At 39.9% G+C, this 25,446-nt stretch overlaps 1 protein-coding gene and 1 long non-coding RNA gene across 2 annotated transcripts in view; one reads left to right on the top strand and one right to left on the bottom strand.

Annotated features, from left to right (window-relative positions):
• Window positions 1-25,446, bottom strand: part of LOC124302485 (uncharacterized) — a 116,635-nt gene that overhangs the window by 26,727 nt on the left and 64,462 nt on the right. The gene's annotated exons all lie outside the window — the stretch shown is intronic.
• The window catches only part of LOC124302470 (cadherin EGF LAG seven-pass G-type receptor 1-like), an 80,242-nt gene continuing 61,475 nt past the window's right edge, over window positions 6,680-25,446 (top strand). The window contains exons 1-2 of the mRNA XM_046758696.1: window positions 6,680-7,180; window positions 10,126-10,336. Of these exons, the coding sequence (XP_046614652.1) occupies window positions 10,158-10,336 (179 nt within the window). The 5' untranslated portion in view covers window positions 6,680-7,180; window positions 10,126-10,157. The remainder of the gene's footprint in view (window positions 7,181-10,125; window positions 10,337-25,446) is intronic.

Genomic DNA, 25,446 nt, shown 5'->3' with positions numbered 1-25,446 from the left:
TTTAGGGGTATCTTTCACCCGTTAAATTTTCGAATTGGTACTAAGAAAAAAAAGTTTCAAATTTCAACAATTTTCAAACAATTCAAATTTACACGAGGAATGAATCTTCGAAGATTTTCATCGCTTGAATGAAGCCAAGCGAATTTGTTTCTCTGCCTCAGACATTAGACAGTAATTAATTCAATATTCTTCTCTATCATTCGTTTCATCTTGTTATCATTTCACATTGTATCGTGGCTTTTATAATTGCTTTGAACCGGCTAGCTATGCGTCAGGGCTACGTGATAAATGGGTGCCTAATTGCAAGGAATAATGATCACAGAAATTACTCCTGTAGTTAGTGTTGAACAATATGCACACGAAGAGTTGCGAAAACGAACGAGTATAGTTTTATGCTTGGCCTCGTTTGCGGCGAAAACTTTTCCCCACAAATAACCAAGTTCGGTTCAACATTACGTACAGGTGGAATAATTGATTTCGGCGATAAAATCGGCCGGAAAAAGCTCCAAGCTCTGAGCTCAGTACACGATATTGATTTGCAGGGCCTTCATCGATAAATTGGGCAAATACATTTATACGTACATGTGTACCCATGGCATTAATTCTCGGGAAATTGTAAATACCGATAATTTAAGTGATAGGTCGAATCAGGTATATTGCAGCAATTCTGCCAATCAAGGATAATAATTGGAAGGCGCGGGTTTTTTTTCCGCTGTGATTTATTCATCGCATTAAAAATCAGCTCCTCATCGGCACCCTTCGGCGATCGCTCAAATGTCAAAATCAACATCGATGCTAAAAACGAACGCGATAATCAGGCGATATTCCGTACATGTGGCAAAACGAAATACGCCGGGGATTCGAAAGGTAAAAAAATGTCAAGGAGAAGGAGGAACGGAATAATTTGTACCGAAGACGATTTTCACGGGTCAAAAAAAAAAAAATCCTCGGACAAGAATAACGAAGCGTGATTAATAATTTTCCATCAAGATTCGTAACGTGGAGTGTCGAGTCAAAAAAGTATAAAAGTTAATTCGACGAAATTACGTCGGGAATTTCCCGACGTACCGAATCATTATTTTTCACGATGCGAAATCTTCGGGTTATTATCCTTGAGGTAAGAGAGGAATCCTGCAGGGAACGAAGGATCCTATTGCCTTCCCCATTACCGCGGGTGAGGTGAGGACCGGAAATGTATCGTTTCCTATCACCTATACAGGAACGGAACAACGCAACATTCTCTCTTCCGAGTTGTACTAACACCTCGTAACACGCGGCCAAATCCAACCTTTCGCCGAGTCTGATCGTAACGTTTTTTTTACCGCTGCCGAATCCGCTCACTTCGTACTTACACGGCTTTCGTATATTCGCGGAGCGTTATCTGTTGTAGGTACGCGATAAAGGTGACAAATCGACGCGCGCGGTGAGACAAACTTTATTTCTTCTCTTTTCGCGGTGTGTACAGCGAAAAAAGAAGCTGAAGAAAAAGAAGAAGAAGAAGAACAACGAAAACAACACGCGAAAGAATGCGCAATTAATCAACGCGGAAGGATAAATTTTTATTGTTTTTTTTCTCTTTGTCACCGAATTTCTCGCGAGATATTTTTTTTATACATTTTTATCGTAATCGCGATTAAAAGCGAAACGGAAGAATATTTCTGATTCGTATTTATATGTAGATTATATTATGTGAACCGATTGGGACGAGCATTTGAAACGTCTGCCTATTTAGCAATATCGTTTTGACGTGACAGCGGAAAGCTCGATGCGTAAATTCGAAACGACGACCGAGCGTTAATTTATTCACGCTGCAGGATGAAATTGGATCGTTGTCAAAGATAATTATGACTCGGTGGAATGGAAACGGGGAACGGGGTAAAATTGAACAACAATTAGCGGCGGAAAAAGGAGGAAGGAAAAATAAAAACGAGGAAAAGACAAAACGCTCTTTGAATCGTGAAAAAAGAATCCATGTATTTTTACTCTGGCCTGAACGAAAACAAAAAGGAAAACATATTTCATTGGATATTCGCGCGAGAGCTTTTCCGGAACCAGGTAAAATAAAAATGGTTTCACCGTCTCACGTATTCTTATAACTTAGATTTATCGTAACAAGGTTGGATCAGTTTCGGATAGAAGAGAGAATGGCAAGACATTCCGAAACCGAACAGGACACGCCAGGATTTTCGAGTTCTATGGTACATATTCCGCAGAGGCATGAGGGGCTTTTTTCTTAAGAATCTCAGGAACGCCCTGAGAAGACGAAGTCAGACTCGTCTCCGATTTCACCTGGTATCATCTCAGACAGAGTCTGCGTCCACGATTCAAGGTACTCGATGAGTCCTTTCCTCGAGGATTACGCCAGTGGGATTTTTTTTAAAGGCTCAGGGTTTCGCGTAAAATTCTTACTCGTTGCAGAGAAAATTTCCGCCCTTAGCTAAGTATTCTCGAGATTTTCAAGAGATGTTAAAAATCTCCACCGTACCATCTCATTTCGAGATGTGAAAAAAGGATTGCTCTATCGAATTTCAAAGCGTAACCCTTCCCGATCAGATTTCAAAGAGAATCGAAACTCTTGGGAGTTTCCAAAATCTGGGCTCTGGTTTCTCAGCCTGCAAACCTTATCACGTTTTAACCTCGTCCCGCAACCGAGCGACCATTTATCAAAGGAAATAGTAAATTTACAAGGTCAGAGTCAGATTTTAAATCCCAGGAACTCGAATGACTCGCATTTTCTTGAAAAAAAAAAAAACGAGGCGCCTGGTGAATAAAAAGCTGGAAATCGTTGAGGATCCTTTCAAATTATACACGACAAGGTTGAAGAAATCATAAAAACCGTAAACCTCGAATGGTTTCATGTGATTTCATCTAAATTCTCCCGAGTTCCGTCTGATCGTGTCCTTTCGTTGATTTCCGTATCGATTTCCAATGATATTGTAACAACGGGGGAAATTAAGAAAGGTCTAAGAGAATCAAAGAGTTCTCTGTGCGATTTAAGCGAACGCCGAGCCAAAGAAGTCTCACGAACAAGGAATATTTTAGAAAGAAAATAGATGTATTTGGACACGAAGTTCTCTTTTTAAAGTCTAGAGACTGGCTGTTTTTACAATAATGTCGGTTGACGCAGCAGCCTTATTCTTTTTAAAGACATAAGAGGTTTATAAACGTCTTTTATCTATGATGACTACTAGATCATTTAAAAGGGGCCAAACGGGTGATTTCACCCTTTGTAACAATATCTTGTAATTCAGTCCTATCCGAAAATCGTTGAGAATCAGGTTTGCGGTTTGCAATCAGTGCAAGTTACACGAAAGGATGGAAATCGATAAAAATCAGATAATGAAAAGCGACGTTAACGATTCGGAATAACTTATTCGATTTCCAAGCTGCCTCCGTCTTTCCGAAACGTCAGCAGCTGATCGACGCAACTTGAGATGATAAGACCGGATGTACGTCGTCGGTACTTTAAGTGAGAGGACGAAGATAGGCGACAGGACCTTCCTAGTTTAACTTTGCGTTTGTTTAGGCGATTATCCCGAAATCCCTTCGCCGGCCTCGAGCATCGTCGAAGTGTTCTCGGCATTCCGTGATGATCCGGTTGACGAATATCCGTCACCCGGCAGTCGTGTCGTTTGCCAGGGGATTTGATATTCGAGGAACGTCGAGTTGGCGATGCTGCACGCGAGACGGGACGATCTATGAAAATATTTTCAACGTGATGAATGTGGGATGCGAGAATTTCATCTCGCCGTTTAGCCGTCCGTGTCCTTCCGTCGAATAAATTCACGACTATACCTACACTCTGTCCCGGGTAATATCGGCTAACAAACGGCTCATAAATTCACCCTCGAAAACTCTGCACAAATTACCGTATTTCGCACTCAACTGCAGGGGAGGTGAAAATCGAACCGAAGACACTTTCGTTCTCGATGTCACGCTGCCGATAATATTCAAAATTCCAAAAATACACTACCCGATTTTCTCCTCCGATTGCCTCATTGGAATTGAATATTCTATTTAAAGCTTTCAATCGTCTTTTAAGCTAGTGATGAATTTTGGAATATTAATGCACGATTGAAAAGAGAGAGAAAAAAAAACTTCCGTCGATCTCAAGGATTCTTTTTCATACACTGAGAAAAAATTTCATTTGTTACAGTAACTAGAAAAATTCAGTAAAACAGGTATCGTTGAAAAAACTGTTTGAATATTGTTGGAATTAAGAAAAACGAGGTACGCGTAAACATTTTGCGCTATCGTCGATCCTTTTTTGGTTATTGAAACCCAAAATCAGTTTCTGAGGTTTACTCTGCTTTTTTAGTTAAACAAGGCTTTAACGTCAATTTATCGTTGCACAAGCGTTAAATTTTCGCAACAGCGATCGTAACGAGAAAGAATAGTAACGGATACTAGACTTTCCGGTAACAGCTATAAAACTAATTTTCATTTTCTACCTAGAACTATATTCCTCGATTGTGGTAAGAAATTAAAGTATAAGTTAAGGACTGAGGGTAACCGGAACTGAAAATTTCTTATATTTTACTCTTCCACTGCGCACTTTCCGGATAATTAACAAGGAAAACAAATCAACGGAATCGACGGACAGCCGAGTTTGTTCCGACGAATTTTAGGGCACCTTGGTCGTGGTTCGCAGAGTTTCTCGTTACACTTTCGTCTGGGAGAGAAACAGAGCGGTTCTGTTATAGGCATAGAAGTAAAGTACAGGCAATTAACGCATCTCTCCGACAGGAATTCGACCGAGGTCAGACCTTCCCCTTTTTAATTTCCACGACCGACCTACTTTAAGGGTTATACCGATATTATTATTCCCCGTCTCTAATTCCGACGAATCATCGCGGACCCCTAAATAAAAAAGGTGAGTTCAATAAAATCTGCTATCTTTCGTGCATCGAAAATGTTTAACAATAAGTCCACGTTTCTGAAACGCGAAAAAGGGCTCACCACTCCTGTTCTATACACAATTCTGAACAAAAACACTAGAACAGGTTTTCGTTTGACGCAGAAATAAAGAAATGGTACGGATTCTACAAAATCGCGATACACTGAGAGAAAATTTTATTTCCAAAATTATAGTTCTAGGTAGAAAATGAAAATTAGTTTTCTAGCTGTTACCGAAATGTCTAATATCCGTTACTATTCTTTCTCATTACGATCACTGTTGCTAGATTTTCTTGCAACTGTTGCGAAAATTGAATGCTTGTGCGACGATAAATTGACGTTGAAGCCTTGTTTAACTAAAAAAGTAGAGTAAACCTCAGAAATTGATTTAGCGTTGCAATAACCAAAAAAGGATCGACAATAGCGCAAAATGGTTAGGCGTACCTCGAATTTTTCTAGTTCCAACGATATTCAAAACAGTTTTTTTAAAGGATAACTGTTTTACTGAATTTTTCTAGTTACTGTAACAAATGAAATTTTTCTCAGTGTAGCAAATTCGTAGAGTCCGTGCCATTTCTTTATTTCAGCCTGAAATAAAAACGCATTGGAGTGTTTTTCTTCAGAAATGTGAATATAGAATGGGGCTGTCAAGCCCTTTTTGCGTTTGAGATACGTAGACTTAGCTATTTGGAGATATATATATATATACTAGCAGCCCATCCCGGCTTCGCACGGGCATATAATAATATTAAGTAATAATATAAATGTTATTTTTCTAGAAACTCACTGTAAACATTGTGTATTTTCTTTTATTATAATATTATATGCCCGTGCGAAGCCGGGATGGGTTGCTAGTTATGCTGTTAAAATGTAGCTTATATGACACGTTCGTAGATTTACCACAGCAGCGCCATCTATTGATTACTTACTCAACCCAGTCGAAAGGTATCGACATCTGTTAGAATCATTCGGAGTTAACAGATAATTGTGACTGTCAAATAATAACAGACAAATAATTAGCAATATATTATAATTGCGACTATAATTTGAGATTTAAACTATCCTATCTCTCAAGTTGGATCGAACTGCACATGGTGTGCGTATTTTATTATAATCGGTTAAGTGGTTTAGGAGTCCATTGAGGACAAACATCGTGACACGAGATTTATATATATTAAGATATATGTGCAGGTACGTCAACTTTGAAACCGACCAGAGCACCCGGAGCCTTCTCTTAAGAATAGAAAGACACGCGTTGTGGATTATTTCAGTGGAACAAAAAACAAAAAAACAAACAAACAAACAAAAAAAAGAAAAGAAATCAGTTTCTCTCTCAGAGTTGAAAAGTAATCGCGATGACGGAAATGAAAGCTTTCAAACTTCGTGAAACTCGTTTCAGCTGTCGGTTTTCACCGACAGAATTAAGTTCGGGGAGAGAAGCCGTTTAAGTAACTAAAATTCGAGTGAAAAAATGGAGAATATTTATTTTGTTTTGTTTTTCTTCAGAAAAGATCGCCCACAATCGAGCGTAATTTATTCTAATTCGAAAATCGCGACGCACGTCTTTGACTTTGAGAGTTGAAAACTTGTCCTTCGAATTCGACGCCGGCGATGCGACGAAGCGCGGAATTCTCGCGCTCCTGGTATGTGTGCATGCAGGTCCCTGTAGGTGCGTCGGCATGTCTGGCAGTCAGACGTGTCGGTCTCTCTGTCCACTTCCGAATGAACATGCGCACGATGAACTTGGGGAAACGCGATACAGGCTTCAGTAGCGCGTCGCACGCCAACCGCACAGCCGACACTCGCGGCTTTTCGTTCCGATTCGTCGATGCGCTCGAGGTTTGGGGAAAATTTTTCCACCAACGTCTGAGAAAACGGTCGCGTTCGCGGGAATTTTACAAAAAAAAAAAAAAAAAAAAATACACGAAGCGGGAAAATTACGCGAGAATTAAATTTTACTTCATTTTCGTCGCGTCTTAATTGCGGTAGATTGTAAATAACATCTTGGTCGAATCTCGTTTTTTTTTTTTTTTCTCTCTTTTTTCACTTCTCACAATTTTTCCTAGATTCCACGATAATAACAGGTTCAATTTTTGAAAAGTAACGGATCTTATGCGAAAACGTGCTGATAATTGTTTAACCGACACGTGCAGAGGGCGGGGAAAAATTGCCAATTTTTTGAATAAAAAGTATCGCGAGAGGTGCGAACTTTCTTTTAGGGTGAAAATTTCTTTCGTTTTATGTTCTTGAAGTTCGACCGTTGGCTCTCGATCTAATTCGCATGGTAAGCGACCTGAACTCTTGCATTATAATAAAGCTTAATTAATCGCTTCGTTGAGAAAATAAATTTCAACTATTTGCAGAAATGTTCCTATTTTTTCTACTACCTCCTCTCGTTTCCTCATAATTCCTCGATGAAAACTCACCTCGCGTACAATTGTACAATTGGAATTCCGCACGTGCCTCGATGTACCTTGCATGCAATTTTTTTTTTCCCCCGACGCGAAGCGAGTGCTCTAATCGCACCGATCCCGGGTATCAGGATTGAATTTCCTGTTCTAGTATCGCCTAATACTGATCCGAATTGTCCTTCGAATGGAATTCGAATTCGAATTTTCCTCCCGAGACGACCCGTTTGATCGACTAGCCGCGTAGCAGCCAATTTCAATGCCCGATACTCGTATTTACAAGAAGATCACGCATAATTTGTGAACAGAAATCACAACATCGTTGTAAAATAAAGAAGTAAACAAATAAGCGAAGACGGTGTTAATGAGTTTGAAAATTTCAACGATTTTTTAATCATTTTCCGCTACACTCTCACCGCCAATTTTTGTATTTGACAGATATACGTATACGTGTAACTGAGAGAGAAATAAAAAACGAAAAGCAAAAAGGAGAAACAGACTTTTTATGCATCCCAGGGTCGTAAAACTGGCGACGGGAAGAAATATTGGAAAAGTTTTTCGGGGGCTGCTTCCGATAATTAAAACTGTGTAACTTCCATATCGTAACTTTTGGCTTGGTAATTAAACAACCGAGTGGTTAATTGGCGGTGCGAAGAAGCGGAAGGAAAGGTAAGGAAAGGTAAGGACAAAAAATAAAGAGGAAATATTCGTTAAAACGTGCAAGGCAAAAACAGACTCGGCTGGTGAACGGAAATTGCAAGATTTGAAAATAAAACAGGGAAAAAAAAAACATTAGAAAAAATCTCCCTCAGAGCCGGAGAAAAGGAGCTCGTAATAAAAATGCGAGAAGGTTCAATTTCGTTGCGTTACGTTAATACGGTTCGTTCGAAGAAAAACAAGGGGAAAAGGAACGAGAGGAGGATGAACAAAACAACTTTTGTTTGTTTTCTCTGTTTGATTGCAAGAGGAAAAAACGACGAGAAAAATGTATAATTGCTTTTGAATTTTGTGAGGTATTTTTTCAACTCTGCGGATAAATATAATATCATATAGCGTTATATCCTGCGATGTTCTATGAATTTTCGTTTCACGTTATACGCCTTCCACCCGAGTTACATACATTATGTATAGTCGACGGAGTTTGGAGCAGAAAACGAAAGAAAAAGTCAGTAGTCTGTCGGGATATTTTATCCTAAAAAGATTTTTCGCCTTCTTTTTACCTTCCCTTATTATTTCAGGGGTTGATTTTGTTTTTTTTTCCGAAGATGTGGCTGGAGGGATGAAAAAAGGAAAGAAAGAAGGAAAGAAAAAGATCAGTTTAAGTAAAACATTGCGGAAGTAAAACGACTGTTGATGTGTTATATTCAGTTCGCGAAAGTCAATAAAATTATACCCTCGCGAAACAAACGTTGTAACGGAATTGCGCGAAGTAATCCCTTCGCGATGGGTTCCCTGAAACTTTTTAAAACCGGCGCGAAATAATCTACGCATCGATTAATCGGATCCAAAAAAAAAAAAAAAAAATAATCGAACACGACTCGATTGACTCGGTAAAAATTAATCGATTGTTTCGTATTTTTTTCTGAAACGCTGCATTTGAAACCAACATTTCGTAAATAGTAGGCGCGTAGTCTTAATAGCGGAAAAGTTTTTCGATAATTTATGGCGAAAATATTCATTTATCTTTCACTTATTGTTAGAAAATAGGAATCTTAGTATTTCGTCGTTCGTGGGAGTAAAATAAAAAGCCGATTACGAGGTAAAATAATCGAGGCGTTCGATTAATCGGGCAAATAATGATCGAAAATCGATTAGTTTTGGTAATTTTTAGCGAAAAGCGAACGGTCCTAGTACGTATGTATGTATATATAATATGTACGTATGTTATAATGGGAGCCGGAGTAATCTCGACGCTGTAATATCGAACTTGACAAAGAAACCCTTTCACAATGGCCTGCAACTCCCGATCCGGCCACATCAATACGATATTTCCGCGCCGCGCGTTCCGATAATCTTTATCATCGCAAAGATAACCAACCCTTTTCCTCACCCCCCCCCCCCCCCAATTTTTCCTACACGTCACGCAACGTTCGACGAAGGAGCAATCGAATCTATTGGCAATATTTCTCGGCCGCTCGATCTCCCTTCCAAAAGCTATATCTAGAGGTATATAGGTACCACCTGTGCTCCTTTTCCTTCGATTGGGGCCTTTTATCCAGTTCCTGAAACGTCCTGCACCGGCTATTCATAGCTTTGTAGTAGAGAGAGAGAGAGAGAGAGAGAGAGAGAGAGAATGATTTATTACAATTCCACGCTGCTTTTTTATTCCTGACCGTTATATTCTACCTGCGATTTATTATATCTTTAGACAATTTAATATCGTTCAATTATTGCTTCGAGATGCACGAGGAACATTTACACCGTCAATTTGGGATCGAGCATTTATTTCAGATCCAGGGTGTGAAAATTTCGAAAGATCGGAAAATTAAAGAATCACAATGTCGGGTTTTCAAAGACGCGAATATCTGTAGAATCTTCTAAATTTACAAAGTGGATGAACGCGGTGAAAACATTGAAGCCCCGATGTTGAATCATTTTTAGTCTGCTATATTTTCACTCGTTCCAATGATTCTGTACATTGCGATGCTTTCTATATTCTGGCCGTTCTAAGTTTCGAAAATTCGATACTGCGGTACACTTGTTTTTCCAATCTTTATACACTCTTTCCACCACACGCGAAATCCCTAAAAACGGGGCACTTCGAAACGTCTCCTTATAAATACTCGTTACACGCCAATTTTCTCGATCATTTAAATTTCAGATGACGAATTGAAGCCGATCAATTTACACGAGATGGAGACTCTTTACACGGGGGTTGTGCACGGCTTCCCTCAGGCGAAGGGATTGGCGGGGGGAGGAATTTCCGGGGGGATTGGCGGCGCCCTGGACCAAGACGGAGCCCTCAGCCTGATCGTGGTTTTGGGAGGAAGTCTCTCCCTTGTAGCGCTGGTCTTCGCGTTTATCACTTACAGGTAGGAAATCGTCCGATATTCAATTCGATGTATCCTCGGACCTCGTTCCGGCGATCTTCTTAACTCACTCGAATTTACGTCCAAGTAGATAATTCAACTAGGCTTGCGCTGTTTCATTGGGCCTGAAAATAAGGGCCGTTTTTGACGACGAATGGATCGTGTACACCGAGAGAAATTTTTAGTTCCGGTTACCGCTCAGTCCTTTACCAAAATCGAAAAATATAGTTCTAGGTAGAAAATGAAAATTAGTTTTCTAGCTTTTACCGGAAAGTCTGGTATCCGTTACTATTCTTTCTCGTTACGATCGCTGTTGCGAAAATTTAACGCTTGTGCAACGATAAATTGACGTTAAAGCCTTGTTTAACTAAAAAAGTAGAGTAAGCCTCAGAAACTGATTTTGCGTTGCGATTACCAAAAAAGGATCGACGATAGCGCAAAATGTTTAGGCGCACCTCGTTTTTCGTAATTCCAACAATATTTAAACAGTTTTTTTCAACGATACCTGTTTTACTGAATTTTTCTCACTGTAATCGTCCTTATCAAAAACATCTGCACCATCGGTCGAGAGAATTGTATTTGACTCACGCGGGTGGCTGTTAATTTTTAAATCCAAAATAGCAAATTATACCTGTAAGATAAAACGTGTGTTTGAAAGAGTTGCACGGAGTAGCCGAATCATTATCACAATTTCTCTGGTCAGTGCAAGTAGAAAGGAACGGCCGGATTATTTATCCGTAGGATTTAGCGGGGCAAAAAGTTGCTTGTGTGTGACAGCTTACACGTACGCCTAATACGTAGATACATACTTATAATGCACTTTGGACGAAGCTTTGAGGATATTTTCACAAGAAAAGATGACGTAAACGAAAATCGTCGCCTCCAAGATTGAGAAAAGAAAATGTCCATCGATCCGATGGCCGATTTATACGCAGGAGCTTCTCGTATGGAGTTTCTTCTATTTCTTTTTCATTCGAGTGCGGAAAGCACATCTGTATACATATGTAGATAGGTAGATAGGTGAGCGACAAAATTGCGACGTTTCTTCGTACGGCTGGACCTTATTCTTTGCTGCACATATGGCATCTATCTAGTCACATATATATGTACATATGTATACATTATACATAGATGAAAAATTCAAAATAATGGAAGAGAATAAAAGTAAAGTGAGAGGAGGAGAGCTAAAAGCGAGCGCGTAGGTATTGTTGAACCGTTTTTGCTAAACGACAGCTGCTGACTCGTTGAAATCCAGGTGCTCAGACAAAATACGTTTTGAAAGCCCGAGCAGCGAAATGAAGAGAGGAATAGAAGTAGATAGTAAAAAAAGAAGAAAAACAAAAAAAAAAAAAACCACGTTCTCTTTCATCCGTAAATTCCGTTTCACATTCTATCACGCTGCTGTGAGAATGGATTGCCCTGTGTCTACAATGGCATAAATATCATCCGTATACGATAAATGTTACCTTACGATATACGAATTTGAAGGATTAAATTCTTGCACCTCTGCACGCAGGATTTTCCGCCCCTGTTTCCCAGCAATTTACAGAAGAAGCTTTCGGCCCGGTTGTTCGTTGGGATAACGAATGAAGAAGACTCGTGCCTTAACTTTTAGTTTGCTTCGAGGAATCGACGTTTGCAACAAGCGTGATTCGTTTAACAAATTGGTCGACGGCAGGGTGCCTCGACGGTTCGTTTTTGGAATAGGTAAGCTAAGCTGCAAGCACAGAGCGGTTCGTCACTTCAGAAGCTCCCGCCGCAGGTTAACAAAGGCCTTTGTATACGGCAACCGAAATCGAGAATCACGCCGCCCGCACACGTAAATGAAATTCCATTAATACGACTTTTATTTCTGTACTTAGTTAGAAGCTTCTCCTCGCTCGTTTCTCCTCTTGTACACCTCTTGTTTCCGTAACGGACGAAACGAAGAATCACGAAGAAGAAGAATAAAAAGAAAAGGAAAAGGAAAACGACTTCTTGCAAGCGCGAAGGGAACCAATTTTCTCCCGTCTCGTAATTAGCGAGTATTTAACTCTGTTTTTTTTTTTTTTTTTTCTTTTTCTCTTTTCCTCTTCCCTTTCTTTGCCCCTCGATACGATCTCCGACCGCTTTTATTTCCCGCGGTCGGTGTAATAGGCCGAGGATCTGCTCCGGGATTTCTCTCGCTGGCGTTCATTCTCCGAGAGGCTATGCAAAAAAACGGAGCTATTCTGCGTCGGTGTTTTCGGCGTCGTATCACGTGTTATTCCGGAAAACCTTCCCCGTTCTAGAGAAGTTAGAGAGAGAGAGAGAGAGAGAGAGATTTTGAATTGCCCGATCATCGCGTTTCTTCAATAAAAATTATCGCATGTATATTGAAAGTAAAATTTTCCGAATACACTCTGTATCTTTTCAATATTCATACAAATTTAATTCTCATCTCGTCTTCATCGTATACTTTACAAAATTTGAGATTACATTCCGAAGCGACTAACTTCTTCGAACAAAGCGAGACAGAGAGAGAGAAAAAAAAATAAGAAAACGTTTATTTTTTAACCCTTCGCATGCGCACGGAAAACGATGAAAATGTCGAAACGGACGTTTCGATTTTTATTTATATTTTTTTTTTTCTTTATTTTTTGCAGATCTTGAGGACTCGCATTGAAATGAATTTCACGATCGGAAAAGATCAGAATTCCAACTCAATGTCGGAGATCCGATTCGAAAAGATGATAAAATTGATCATGGCGAGGTCTATAAGGGCCCGAGAATTAAAGGATTATCATACCTATCTGTAGCCCGATAAAAATTTCGACTCTACATTAAAAAAGAACTCGACGAAAGTTAACGGATCCGTTAATACGTGTACACATTTACCCTGGACGTTTCGTTCCCGATACCTGAGCAAGCAATTTCTGGCAATAACCCGGGGTTATATCGGTGAAATTTTTACTCCCGCATGGTAATTAATTATCTGCTCGGGCGGTTTTCTTGCACATATATATATATATATGTATATGTATGTATGTAGTATGTTTAACCAAAAAAATATTCCAGACGTAGATCCGCGAGCGGGGATAATTTTCGGGGTGAATTACGCCGTTCGTTATTGCTTAGTTTTTTTGTTTCTCTTTTTTCGTTTTTTTTTTTTTTTTGTTTTTTTTTTTTTTACCTCTTTTACGGGAAATTAACCCAGGCGCCGGGCTGCTGCGGCTGTATACGTATATTAAATCCTGAGGGCGCCGAGTGACGCGCCAGGAGATCATGATTACGGGGTGATGATATGTGAATTGAATTCCGGGAACATTAACCGCGTCTTTTCATCCCCCAGACGCGCTGGATGTGGGAGGTATAAGGTAGATTTGAAAAAACTGACGTATGTACCTCATCGCGGTCCGGGGCTCATACATCATGCGCGTTTCCCATTCAAACGATCGGCATCCCCGTGACTGTTCTAAAACCGGCTTTGTTCACGCGGCGCTCGGGAAACCGCAAAAAGGATGAAAGGAAGAGAAGGAGAATGTAAAAAAAAATTTCTACTTCGTTGTAAATTACCGCACGTGTGATATATAACCGTCGAATATAAGGATCGGGCGTGAAATATGATCGAAGTTATCATCGCCGATCTTAACATTCTCACTATTATACGGCACAGATCGCTCGTCTGTGTACCTTCGGAGTTTCAACTCCCGTTCGCGGATGATCGATCGCTTCGGTTCTTGCTTCGGGCATTTGATCATTTTCGCACGAGTCGCGGATGAAAATTTCACGGAGAAACAAAAATAAGACGGAAAAACGGTTTTTTCGCGATATTTTCTCATCGCCATGGAAAAGAAAGAGTCTGTCCGACAAACTTCCGCGATTATCTCGGTGACGACGGAGTTAAAAATCTGATACTGACAGTGCTTTGCGGAGAAATGAAAAAGTTTTGAGAAAAGCTCGAAAAAAAAAAAATCCTAAAATATAAAACATTGATAAATTTTGAAAAAAAAAAATTGACATGTAAACTGGGAGAAGAAATGGTAGCAGATGCGGCTCGCCAGAGCCGAAGGATTTCTTAAAAAATTTAAAGACTTACTTCCAAGTCGCAAAACCGATTTACCCAATATCTCGCTTAATTAACGCCTTATATACCAGAATACATATAATCCGCATATATTTATTGAAACAATTGAAACAGGTCACGTTTATACCACATACACATATATCTAACAATAAGTTTGACTAACAATAAGCGAAGGCGCGGATAGAAATATTCAGAGATTCCACCGCCTTCGATTCCACATTACACATTTGTATCGTTTGCATTTCAAAACCCGGGAAAGGATAATCGGCCAATCATGTGTTATTGATATGCCGGGTTTCTTACAAACGATGCTTGCTTATCGATATCTCATTTCACCAAATACTGCGGTGGAAAAATCAAAGTGTTGTCTTACATACCAACGTAAATATATATATATACATTTAATACATATTTTTCTAAAACAAAATTGATTTATAATAATAATTTATACCGAGGAATTCACCCTGTTTAATTGACTGTAAATTTTTCTCCAGACACGACAGCGAATTTCGCACAATTTCTGTATTATAAAAGCCCCGATGTACGGATTTTCTTAACAATACGCAGTCGTGCCTGTATCGTAAATAATAACGGGCGTCAGGGACCTTCGGTGAAATTTCTCTCCCTCGATTAACGGGGAACAATTCAGGTAATAGTTAATAGAATGTGGTCAGGGGGTCGGAGGTTGATTAAGTGACGTTAGGTGACGTTAGGTTGGATAGGCAATAACGCACGTGGTGTGCGAGCTTCTCCTTCATCTGAGTGACACAAATTGAAGGGTGGCGCCGAGCTGGAAGTGCCGGAGTTTCCACGCGCCTCGCTGCAAGCTTAGCTTTCGCGGGGGTCTCGAAACCTTTCGGGATGACGAGCGAAACGTCGAGGTATAACCTAAGTGCCCGGTTAGGTTATGAAGTTGAAGTGCCGAAACATGACGGAGACACCGCAGAGACGGGTAAGTGAATATAGGAGGAAATTAATAAAAAAGAGTTCGACGGAATTTTCGCAAAAACGAAAACGGCAAACGGGTCAAAATTTTGCCCGCGAGTCGGAGGAAATTCTCGCGTCAATTTTTTCGGCTCCGTCTTTCTTCTTCTTCTTCTTCTTCTTCTTCTTCCACTTATTTTCTTTTCTCACTTGACGGAAGCGGTGACGCGAAGGGTAGAAAGCTCTGTGATCGAGTGCCCTAATGCGGAAATTGACGGGAAATGAAAGAGTAAGCTTTCATAGGCGGATTCGACCTGGAACCTGGAAGAACCTCAGCGTCGTTTTCTTTTCCCGTTGTAGAATAACATCCAGTGCCGAGAGTTGGTTGAGAAAAGGAAAAACTTTACCGAGGCGAGTGTTCCAGTTATCGAACTTTTTTCGTTGTATCTGTTCGATCCTTGCTTCTAAAATGATCAAAAAACAAATTCCCAGGGTCGAAATCTCCAGCAATTGATTTTAGTCATCGAGAAATCCACAATTTGTGCCGTCGAGTTATAAATTTTGAAAGTAAACGGTCCGATGAATGGGTCTGAACGTGTCGATAACTGCACTGAGAGAAATTTTTAGTTCCGGTTACCGCTCGGTCCTCAAATATTTTCATTTTTTACCACAATCGAAAAATATACTTCTAGGTAGAAAATGAAAATTAATTTTGTGACTATTACCGGAAAATCTAGTATCCGTTACTATTCTTTCTCATTACGATCACTGTTGCTATATTTTCTTGCAACTCAACTAAACACCAAACAATTTAATTAAAAAAGTAGAGTAAACCTCAGAGACTGATTTCGCGTTGCAATGACCAAAAAAGGATCGACGATAGCGCAAAATGTTTAGGCTTACCTCGTTTTTCCTAATTCCAACAGTATTCACTTTTTTCAACGATACCTGTTTTACTGAATTTTTCTAGATCCTGTAACAAATGAAATTTTTCTCAGTGTGGTACACCTGCCTTGTCCAAGGTTCAGCTCGCTACGACAGAAAGAATCGAGTCTGCTTTTCTCTCCCTTCCTTTCGACCAGATCAGCAGGATCTATGAGGGCACGGACTGCAGCTGCAATCCGAGCTTTCATGGATCGCTTGATTTTCCCCCCTGCAGCTCGTTTAACTGGCTTGCAATAAACCGTGGCTGCACTGCCGGTGAAAAGAGGATCGTGATGAACCGGGTGCTTCGCGAAATCAGCCGCGCTGCCTGCCTCACGTCCCAATCCTGCAGCTTCTTTCCCTTCCATCCAGCCTCTATCCTTGAGAGTGAAAAAGGCGCCTTTTCGCCGTTATTCGAGATAAATGTGCGAACGGGGCGGCGGGACACGGACACCTTTTCCCGAGGGGTTGATCGTTCGGGAATTCAGTGTACGCACCTGAGTTCAAGACCTGACTTTTTATACCTACCGTAATGGGTTCGGTTACGTTTACTTATTCGGGGGATTAAAGTAGACACGCCAATGAAAATCCCACGTTCGGAGGAAAATTTTTGCTTTTTAAAAAAGTCAGTTTGTAGACAAATTTTGTCAAAGATATTCTCGTGGAAGAACGGTATTTTCTTTTTATTACCAAAATTAATGAATTAAGGGGGTATTCTAGTGTAGAAATTTGAAAAAATCGATTTTTTTTTTTTTTATATTTTCAAAGCTTAACCTTTCAAGAATGTGTCCTTAAAAGGACAAGTCAAAATTTCAATTATTTTCAGAGATATAGCTATTTTAGTGACACGTCTTCAATACTGGCTCGGCTGGAACGAATTTTACTCGAAACTTTAAACGCGTTTTTCTCAAAACTACATTTTTCAAAACGGTTGACATGATTTCTCAAGTTCTATTGAACCGATTTACTTGAAATTTGGTGAGAATCTTCTCAATACATGTCTCTATCGCACGAACTATTATTATAACGAAATAATAATTTTTACTATTTTTAAAAAATTCAGAAACGTCCAAAAAAGTCAAAAAAAACGTATTATTTTTTCGGACAGCCGTAATTTGGCAAAAAAAAATTTTTTTTCGACTTTTTTTTAGTTAGTACGATAGCTGCATTTATGTAGATTAATAATCTTTTTTCTTTTTTTTTTTCTGATTTTGAAAATGCTTGCAATCGTGACAACATTGGCGCGCCATTTTTTTTGTACCCCCCACTTCAACAACTCATAGCACTTTCAATTTTGTATTTTTTGACTTGTTTTTTTTTTTTTTTTGTAATCGTGAAATAATAATAAACGCCTGATAAAAAAATGGATGGTAAAAATATTTTTTGTTTTTTGTTTATAGCACTTCAAAAAACACCTCAAATTCATGCCTCTACACTAGAATACCCCCTTAATACTTTTTTAAAATTACAGTAAAACGATAATTTTTTCAAAATAATTTCACCGTGTATATCCGATTTTGCAATCGCAACAAAATCTATGGGATTGTGGTTTCAAACAGTTTAGACATTATTAGAGCATTTTGTTTTCCGCACGCTAGAAAATCAACTAAACTTTTTTTGGTTGCATGAAAATAATGTTTGGTCGGATGTACATTAACCTTGAAATTTGGTTGCCAGGACCAAAGTTTGGTCATTACAATCAAATTGTTTTCCGAGCGCACGTTTGTTCGGTTTACCTGAAATTCTATAATTATATCCCGGTAATTGCGGTTTATTCGACCAAGCATTTTCAATATATAATATAAAATATAAATATAGAAAATAGTCAATGACTGAGCGGTAACCGGAACTAAAAATTTCTCTCAGGATCAGTGAACGACTTCCGGTATCTTGTGTAATTAGAACCTCGATCTCTCGAATCTCTCCACGATTACTTCCGAATCTCGAATGTCGGATACTGATCCTAAACGATCTCGAAAAAATCTTCTAAGATCAAGGTATCTTGCGGTATTTTGCGACGTACGTTTTAAGCGAACACACGCGTGCACATTTGTGTCACACGTACCGGCGATGAGGGATTAGGTATACAAAGGATGGAAGGACATTGCGCAGCGGCTCGGCTTAGCCTTGGCTACATAAATCAGAGAGTACGGGAAACTATAGTCTGAGGTGATTTATGATCCAGGAGTGTTGGCTGCCTCGTAAGCAAATTGACGTTGCGTTCGAAGACCGAAACTTGTAGCCGAAGTTACAAAGTCAACCTGTTCCCGTATAACGTAGTATAACAACGAACCCTTCTTCCTCGACTTCGTCCTTCCTCTTCGTCTTCTTCCAGTAATCGGGCGATTATACACGTAGATTGTGCACGTACAGACAAAACAAACTGTCACGACGCATCCGTGCTTCCGGCCGTTCGATAAGGATCATAGCCTCGGGGTAATTTACGCTTTTCAACACGTTTTCTTCAACGAGCTGTAAAAACTGCGCGGTGCTTGATGCCTTTTTACAGTCTCCTTTGAAAGGAGAGACCCGTTTGACGCGCTGAAAAGAAGCTGATTTTTAGAAATTGATCATTTAAAATGTTTTACAGTATTCTATTGTAAGTTTAAGCGAAAAAAAATCAATCTTTTCTGTTATCAAAAAAGTTTATCGCAGTAAATATAAATTCATTTGTTTGGCACGAAACCGTTCGCGCGATGATTTGTGTTCAATTGAAATCAAAAATTCAGAACAATTCAATTTCTCGAATACTGTACGCTCGATTTGAACTTGATTAAAAAAAAAAATGTAAGCCAAGTTGTACCAGTGGCAAAAAAAAAGAAAAAAAACGATTTTAACGAAAAATTTCCACGTCAGTTATGAAATTACAGCAATGTAACCAAACAATATCGTTGCAAATGTTGATTCAAATCGTGCGTATACTCTTTGAGAGAAGTAATTGTCTTGAATTTTTTATTTCGGACGAATACGCGCTGCAGGCCGTAGGCGTCATTTTTCAAATCAACAAGCTTTGAACGAGTCCGTAATTCGACGGTTTGAAAATTCCCGCCCCCTCGCGAATCGAGTATTATACCCTGAAATTATTTGGTCGAATTTTTACAATTTCCACTGCTCGGTTTATTGCTCGTTTAATTGCTAAATTTTAATTAGCACGCGCGTTTATTGTCCGCCTCGAAGATATCTCGAAACCTTTGAGCCCTTCTTCGCTCCGAGTTGACGGAGTAATATCAAGGAACCTTTTGCAATTATTCAGACGGCGATATCTCCTCGCTTGAGGGGAAACGGGAAGGCAACGATTCGTTTGCGTGATGAAAAACATCAAGGTTCCGTAACTGCTGTTACGTGCAGGTATATAGATCTATAGATCGTTGCTACCTACACTCAATTTCCAGACAGCGAATGGCCTAGTTAGGTGATCGTGAATTTACCCTTGAATTCAAAACGATCGATTAATCGTCCTCGCGCTTGATCGATCGAACGCAGGGGGAAAAATTTGAATAGAAAAGTAAGAAAGTCGGAATTTAAAAAACAGATTCACACTGTAAATAATATTTCTACACCGACTTCTAATAGATTGTCTAACTGATACCGGTGTTTAAAATTTCACTCCAAATTGTCGAATTGAGCACGGAAATTGTTCAATAGAAATTCGCACCAGCCAATTTCAACACCAAATTTCTTAAAGTTCAGAATTTATTTAATCTCGTCTTATTGTTTACTTTGTACAAACTGAAATGTTTAATACGCGTAAATTTTCTCCGTAAGTTTTGAGAATCTGGAGCATCTCCCCGAGCCAAGAAAGCATCTTATAAACATGACCAGAGGGCTGAAATATTAAGCGAAAATGGGGGGGAAATGTACGTTTGCATAACTCGGGTATGTATGTATAGATTGTACAACTTATGCATAAGGGATCCCAAGCACCAAAGTTCTAGAACAGAGCAGCATGGTTGAACTCATGGAATATTGAAGATGAACCAACGCTCGTTGCCTCTTCCAAGTCAGTATCTTCGAATGATTACAGTTGCGCACATGCGTACAAAAATTATCACAGCGAATACCGTTGCTCGTCTAACCAACGTCGAGAAATCGAATAAGACCCCCGCTTACTTATGTTATTCGAGACAAATTTGTTTAAAAATTGGTAAAGATAAACGGGAATCGGAACGCGAATCGAAGGCTGATAATTTCGCGCTGAAATATAAAAGTGAGAAATTTTTCTCAAACGCGGTGAAACTTCGGAATGGTTTGCAGTGCCTTTTATCCACCGAGCTCATTTTTCTGGAGCAGAAGTTCCGAATTTGAAAAGCTCCGGAAGCGACTAATTACGAATCATTTGGTAGCGAAACTTGAAGTAAAGTAATCAAACTTTTATCACACAACAAAGTTTCGAATGGTCGGTACCCTGACGGCGCAAAATTTCGAGAATTCAAGTTACGATAGAGCAAAGTTTGGAAAAATAAAGTTTCGATAGAGTAAAATTGGAAAAATTAAAATACACTCACAAAGCGTAGTTGGTGTAAAAAATCAGAAAAACCGAAAATCAGAATGACCAGGATTCCAGAATAAAAAATATCGAAAATCCAAAACAAAGAAAGGTCAAAGTGGTGAAATTTCACCAAGCCAGAAATTCGCGCAACTGAAAATGTTCGATAATTCGGAAAATCGATGCTTCAGAATTTCAAATTTTCTCATTTTCGAACTTTCGGAACTTTGACTCGTCGGAGTTACGTTCTGGAAGAGCGTAACTTTGTCCTTCAGAAAATTTGAGCTTTGGGTTTCGTGCCAACCATAACTTTGATATTTCTTTAAAGTTTCGCGTCTCTGCTTTAAGTTTCGCCACCAAAAAAATTCGGAATTTAGCGCTTTTGGAACTATTCAAATTCGGAATTTCAACCCCGCCCCGTTTTTCCGCGTTCCGATAAACCGGCCATGTTCTGACTTTAATGCCACGCTCAGCAGATATACAGGAGGTACCTACTTTTAAAGCTCGAGTCCGTCAGTCCTCATCAAGCCACGCTGTAATACGAACAGCTTTCAGGAAAGCTCATCGGTACAATTCGCCCGCCATCAAGAACCCGAGTATCCAGAGACACCGACGTTGCGGCAACAGTTCCGCGTCTCCGTTCCGTACAATAATTAATACGAGCAATTTGAAACGCACCCCTCCAGGATTTATGCCTAAACGGAATGCGCGAGATTCTTTCGAACACGTGTCGGGGCGTTCGGAGCTTTCGAAGTAGGATCCTCGAGCTTAAATTGGGTGTGCACAGCGAATGAAAGATGCGACGCGGTCGAGGATAAGCTAAAATTGTAAGAGGCCGCATTGCGACTGTGACGTAATATCCGGGTCCATGTATGCGTGTCGGTGCAAATGTCTTGTGCAACACGCCGGCTAAAACATTTGCTCAAGTTGTTCGTACATCGCGGTGTGGCCGATTAGCAACATCGGCTGTTAAACCTCGCCGCAAATTTTCACCGAACTACCACGAGCCGTAAATCAACGAGGCAACGAGTTAATTTTCATTAGTACGGAGAGAGAAAACGTGTCTCATGTAATAAACGAGCTAGACAGAGCTAAATTGAACAACTTTTTCTTCTTTTTTTCATCCTTGAAAGTCGCATCGTACTGAAAAACCGCGCCCTCTCTACGCCTACATGCGATGTAGGTATAATTCATAGTTCGCGAACTTTGATGCCGATTCTTTTCGAGTCCAGCTCTTTACTTCTACATCCATGAGCTTGCCGTTGTTACACCGACGGTGAATAAAGGACGAAAAAACATCGTTTGGATAAAGCGAAATATCGCGTGTACAAATATATATGTGTGTGTATGTATATATATATATGTGAAAGATGGCGAGCTTTCTTCGACCTTGACACGTAAGCTCCATCATTTATTCAATCATTTCCAAGGGGATCGAAGGGCACCGAGTGTCCATACGATGATCGAGCGTTTCTGTCAGACGAGCTGTCGGAGAGTTTATCGATGTTTTATCTCCGCTCGGCGCGTTAAGCGAGGCTTGCGAATTGACTAAATTAAAAATAGTTGCACGAGTTCGCGGCGCCGCAGTTTAGTCGGTTAACACAGAACCGTGAATTCGTTTTTCGCTCGTTTCGTCTCCTCGGATGTCTGCAATGTACTCGTATGACAGAGTAGTGGGGTGAGAAAGTGCAAAATACCGTAAAATTCGACGGCGCGAATACCTGAAAGTCAAATTAACGGCAGTTAAAAATATTGAAGGACCGTAAATACGAAAAGTTGTTTTGTAAAAAAATGAAAATTGAGATCGCAAATATGTATAAATAAATTTAACCCGACTTTGTTTTTCTGCGAATGGGCAAGATTAAGATGGGGAAAATATGGAATTGCAAAAATACCGAACAGTCAAAAAGTCGACTTTTCAAATGTCAGACTCGTGCCTTTTTCGAAAATTTAGGAATCCGAATTCATCGATAAGATCGTTTATTTTTTTTTTTATATGACACAAACGATTGTCCGATATAAGGAGATAATCTGGATAAAACTAGCATCGAGTTGACGAATTCCACAAATTCCGAATTCACAGAACATTCGGTATTTCGTCAGTTCGGAATTCTGGTCCTTCTGCATTTTGCGGATCGAAATTTTGTTCCTTCTGAACTTTGATATTCGACAAATAATTTTTTTGGTTTTACGACAGTTCGAATAATTAGCCGCTATCAATTTTTAATTTTGGAACTTTCATTTTTCTATATCTTTACATTCCGTGCATTGTTCATTCGGAATTCAGACTGTTCTGAAAATACTTTATGGGATAAAAGAACTTTCGGTTAAATTAACTCACGAGAAAACATTTATTGCACCGGGTGATTTATCGAAAATCGCAATGTCGTTGCCCTGATCGTTCGTTGCTTCAAAATTCGTATGTTAAAAGTTTCGATTTTCCACCGGTAGGCTTTTTGGCCTTTCGGAATTTTGACTCCAACCCACGTTCCGTGCGCGTCGCGTCACGCGAATAAAACTACCGCCGTTCTTGAAAATTATTCATCACACCGCTCTCGATGGGGGAAAATTAAAACCGACGAATCTATTCACCGCCCCATGGGATCCTGAATGATTGGATGGGACTCGACCCCTTCAGCCAATCAGCTCCTTCGCCATTCCATACCGATTCACCCTTTATATCCAAGAATGCGTCGTGAAAGCTACTCAGCAAAATTCCTCCTTCACGCACAGTTCTTGAGACTCTGAATGACTGGGGATAAAAAAATTGGTTCAGCTTGAATATCCTCTCAATTTATTCAGCGTAATTAAGGATGATACAAATCGTGTGTTTCGTTCAAAGAACTTCACACGAGGAATGAAAAAAAGACACTCGCCTTTAAAAAATCGATCGATGTACGAAATTGGTTGAAAACTTGTTACGCCTATCCATTTGATACACTTTATAATTCATTCGTACAAAATGAGTCTTGTAAAAAAGTTAAAAATAAATGCAATTCACTCGAGAATTTCCTACCGCTCTCATCGTTTTCCGTGCCCTGATCAATAATCTATCCTCGACTGTATATTTTATTCCGCGGAGGTGCGGGAACGCTTAATTCCCTTCTCTTTAAACCGTAATTAACATTTCATCGGCAATCAAAAGGCTTTCTCGCTAATTGCGGAGTCGGAAAAAAATGGCGACTACGGGTAGGTACTATATATATATATATATATACATTTTATGTAGAATCACCTCGCACGAATGTTGGCTGACATAGGTAGTTAAACTGAGTAAAAAGAATTAAAGGGGAGAGCTTCTGAGGTCGGTTGAATGGGTAAAAAATAGAGATCCACCCGGCATCGGAGGAAAAAAGCTTTAAAACCAGCTTTTAAAAATTCAAACCAATCCTGAAACTGATTGTTCCAAGCCAATCTTCATTTTCTACCTAGAACTACATATTTAGATTGTGGTAAAAAATGAAAATAGTCAAGGACTGATTGTGAGCTAAATGATTAGCAAAGATTATCATCCACGCGCGTGTGTCCAAACGTAATAACATACCCCTATACATATGTATGTTTGAACTGAGAACAAGGCGTGCAGCATGCGTGACCCACGAAAGAAAAGGTCAACTTAACAAGCGTGTGTTCATAGCTACACGTATCCTTTTATAAAGGTCAAATTTGCTCGGTTTACCGGGTCGGAACCCTCCCCGGATATATCCAAATGCCCCCGACGTCTATTGTTCCTGTTTTAAAGGCCACGAACAGCCGGTCTCGGGGTGTTTTTCCCCAGGTAATCGATGCCCCCTGACCAAAACTCGAACAAGCCTGCAGCCGCGAAAGTTGTAACTTCCCGAGTTCTCTTTCCTTTTTCATCCTCCCTCCGTGGTCCGGGATTGTAGAGGAGCATCGTCTATTCTCTCGAAGAAACGCGTACCTTAATTCCAGTGAGTTGAATCTTTCGTTCTTATTCTTCTTCCTCTTTCAGTGCGTACTTGCGCGGGTGTGTGTGTGTGTGTGTGTTTTTTTTTTCACCCAAGAGGGGGAGGATTCCCGATGTTTTTTTTCCCACGATGGCGCACTTGATTCTTGAAGTAATGAACCTCGTTTCACCGGAACATTCTCATCGTAACGAGGAGCTGTTAAAATTTTTTTAATTTTTTTTCTCCTCTTTCTCAGAGCTTATCCCGTGTTTATCACGGAAGAGCAAAAAAACGTACATCGCGATGTTATCCGTGCGAAATATGCCGGGATTAGCATGTGTGCGAGCGTGTATCCGTCTGACACACGTACCCTACGTATAATGGACGACTAGAACGAGATGGTATAATCAATATTCGCAGAATCGAGTCGTAAAGCTTGCTCTGTGCAGCAATACTAGCCGTGAAACTTGCCTGCAGAGCTTTCGGATTTTCTAGGTCACGCACGTGACTGCCGGGGATTGGTATTATAGAACAATTGTGGGGCGTTGATAGAGCGCGAAAGTTTGACGAAAAATCCATAATACTCGAAAGATGAAAACGTTCGCTTGGCTTAACTTCGCGATAAATGTCCGGTGATCGATTCGACGGAATTAGCAACATTCGACCCCGAACAATTATTATAAATCATCATTCTTCACCCTTTGCGGGAATTTGTCGAATTAAGGGGGGGGGGGGGGGGGGGGGGGGTACAGCTTGGACGGTCTAAAATCGAATCTATTTTTTCAAGAAAATGAAAACATTTAGAACAATTTGAGTGCGAAGGCTT

The sequence above is a fragment of the Neodiprion virginianus genome, chromosome 4 (assembly GCF_021901495.1).
Source record: "Neodiprion virginianus isolate iyNeoVirg1 chromosome 4, iyNeoVirg1.1, whole genome shotgun sequence".
Lineage (NCBI taxonomy): Eukaryota > Metazoa > Arthropoda > Insecta > Hymenoptera > Diprionidae > Neodiprion > Neodiprion virginianus.
Note: the sequence above shows the minus strand (reverse complement) of the source record. Positions and strands in the feature narration are given on the sequence as shown.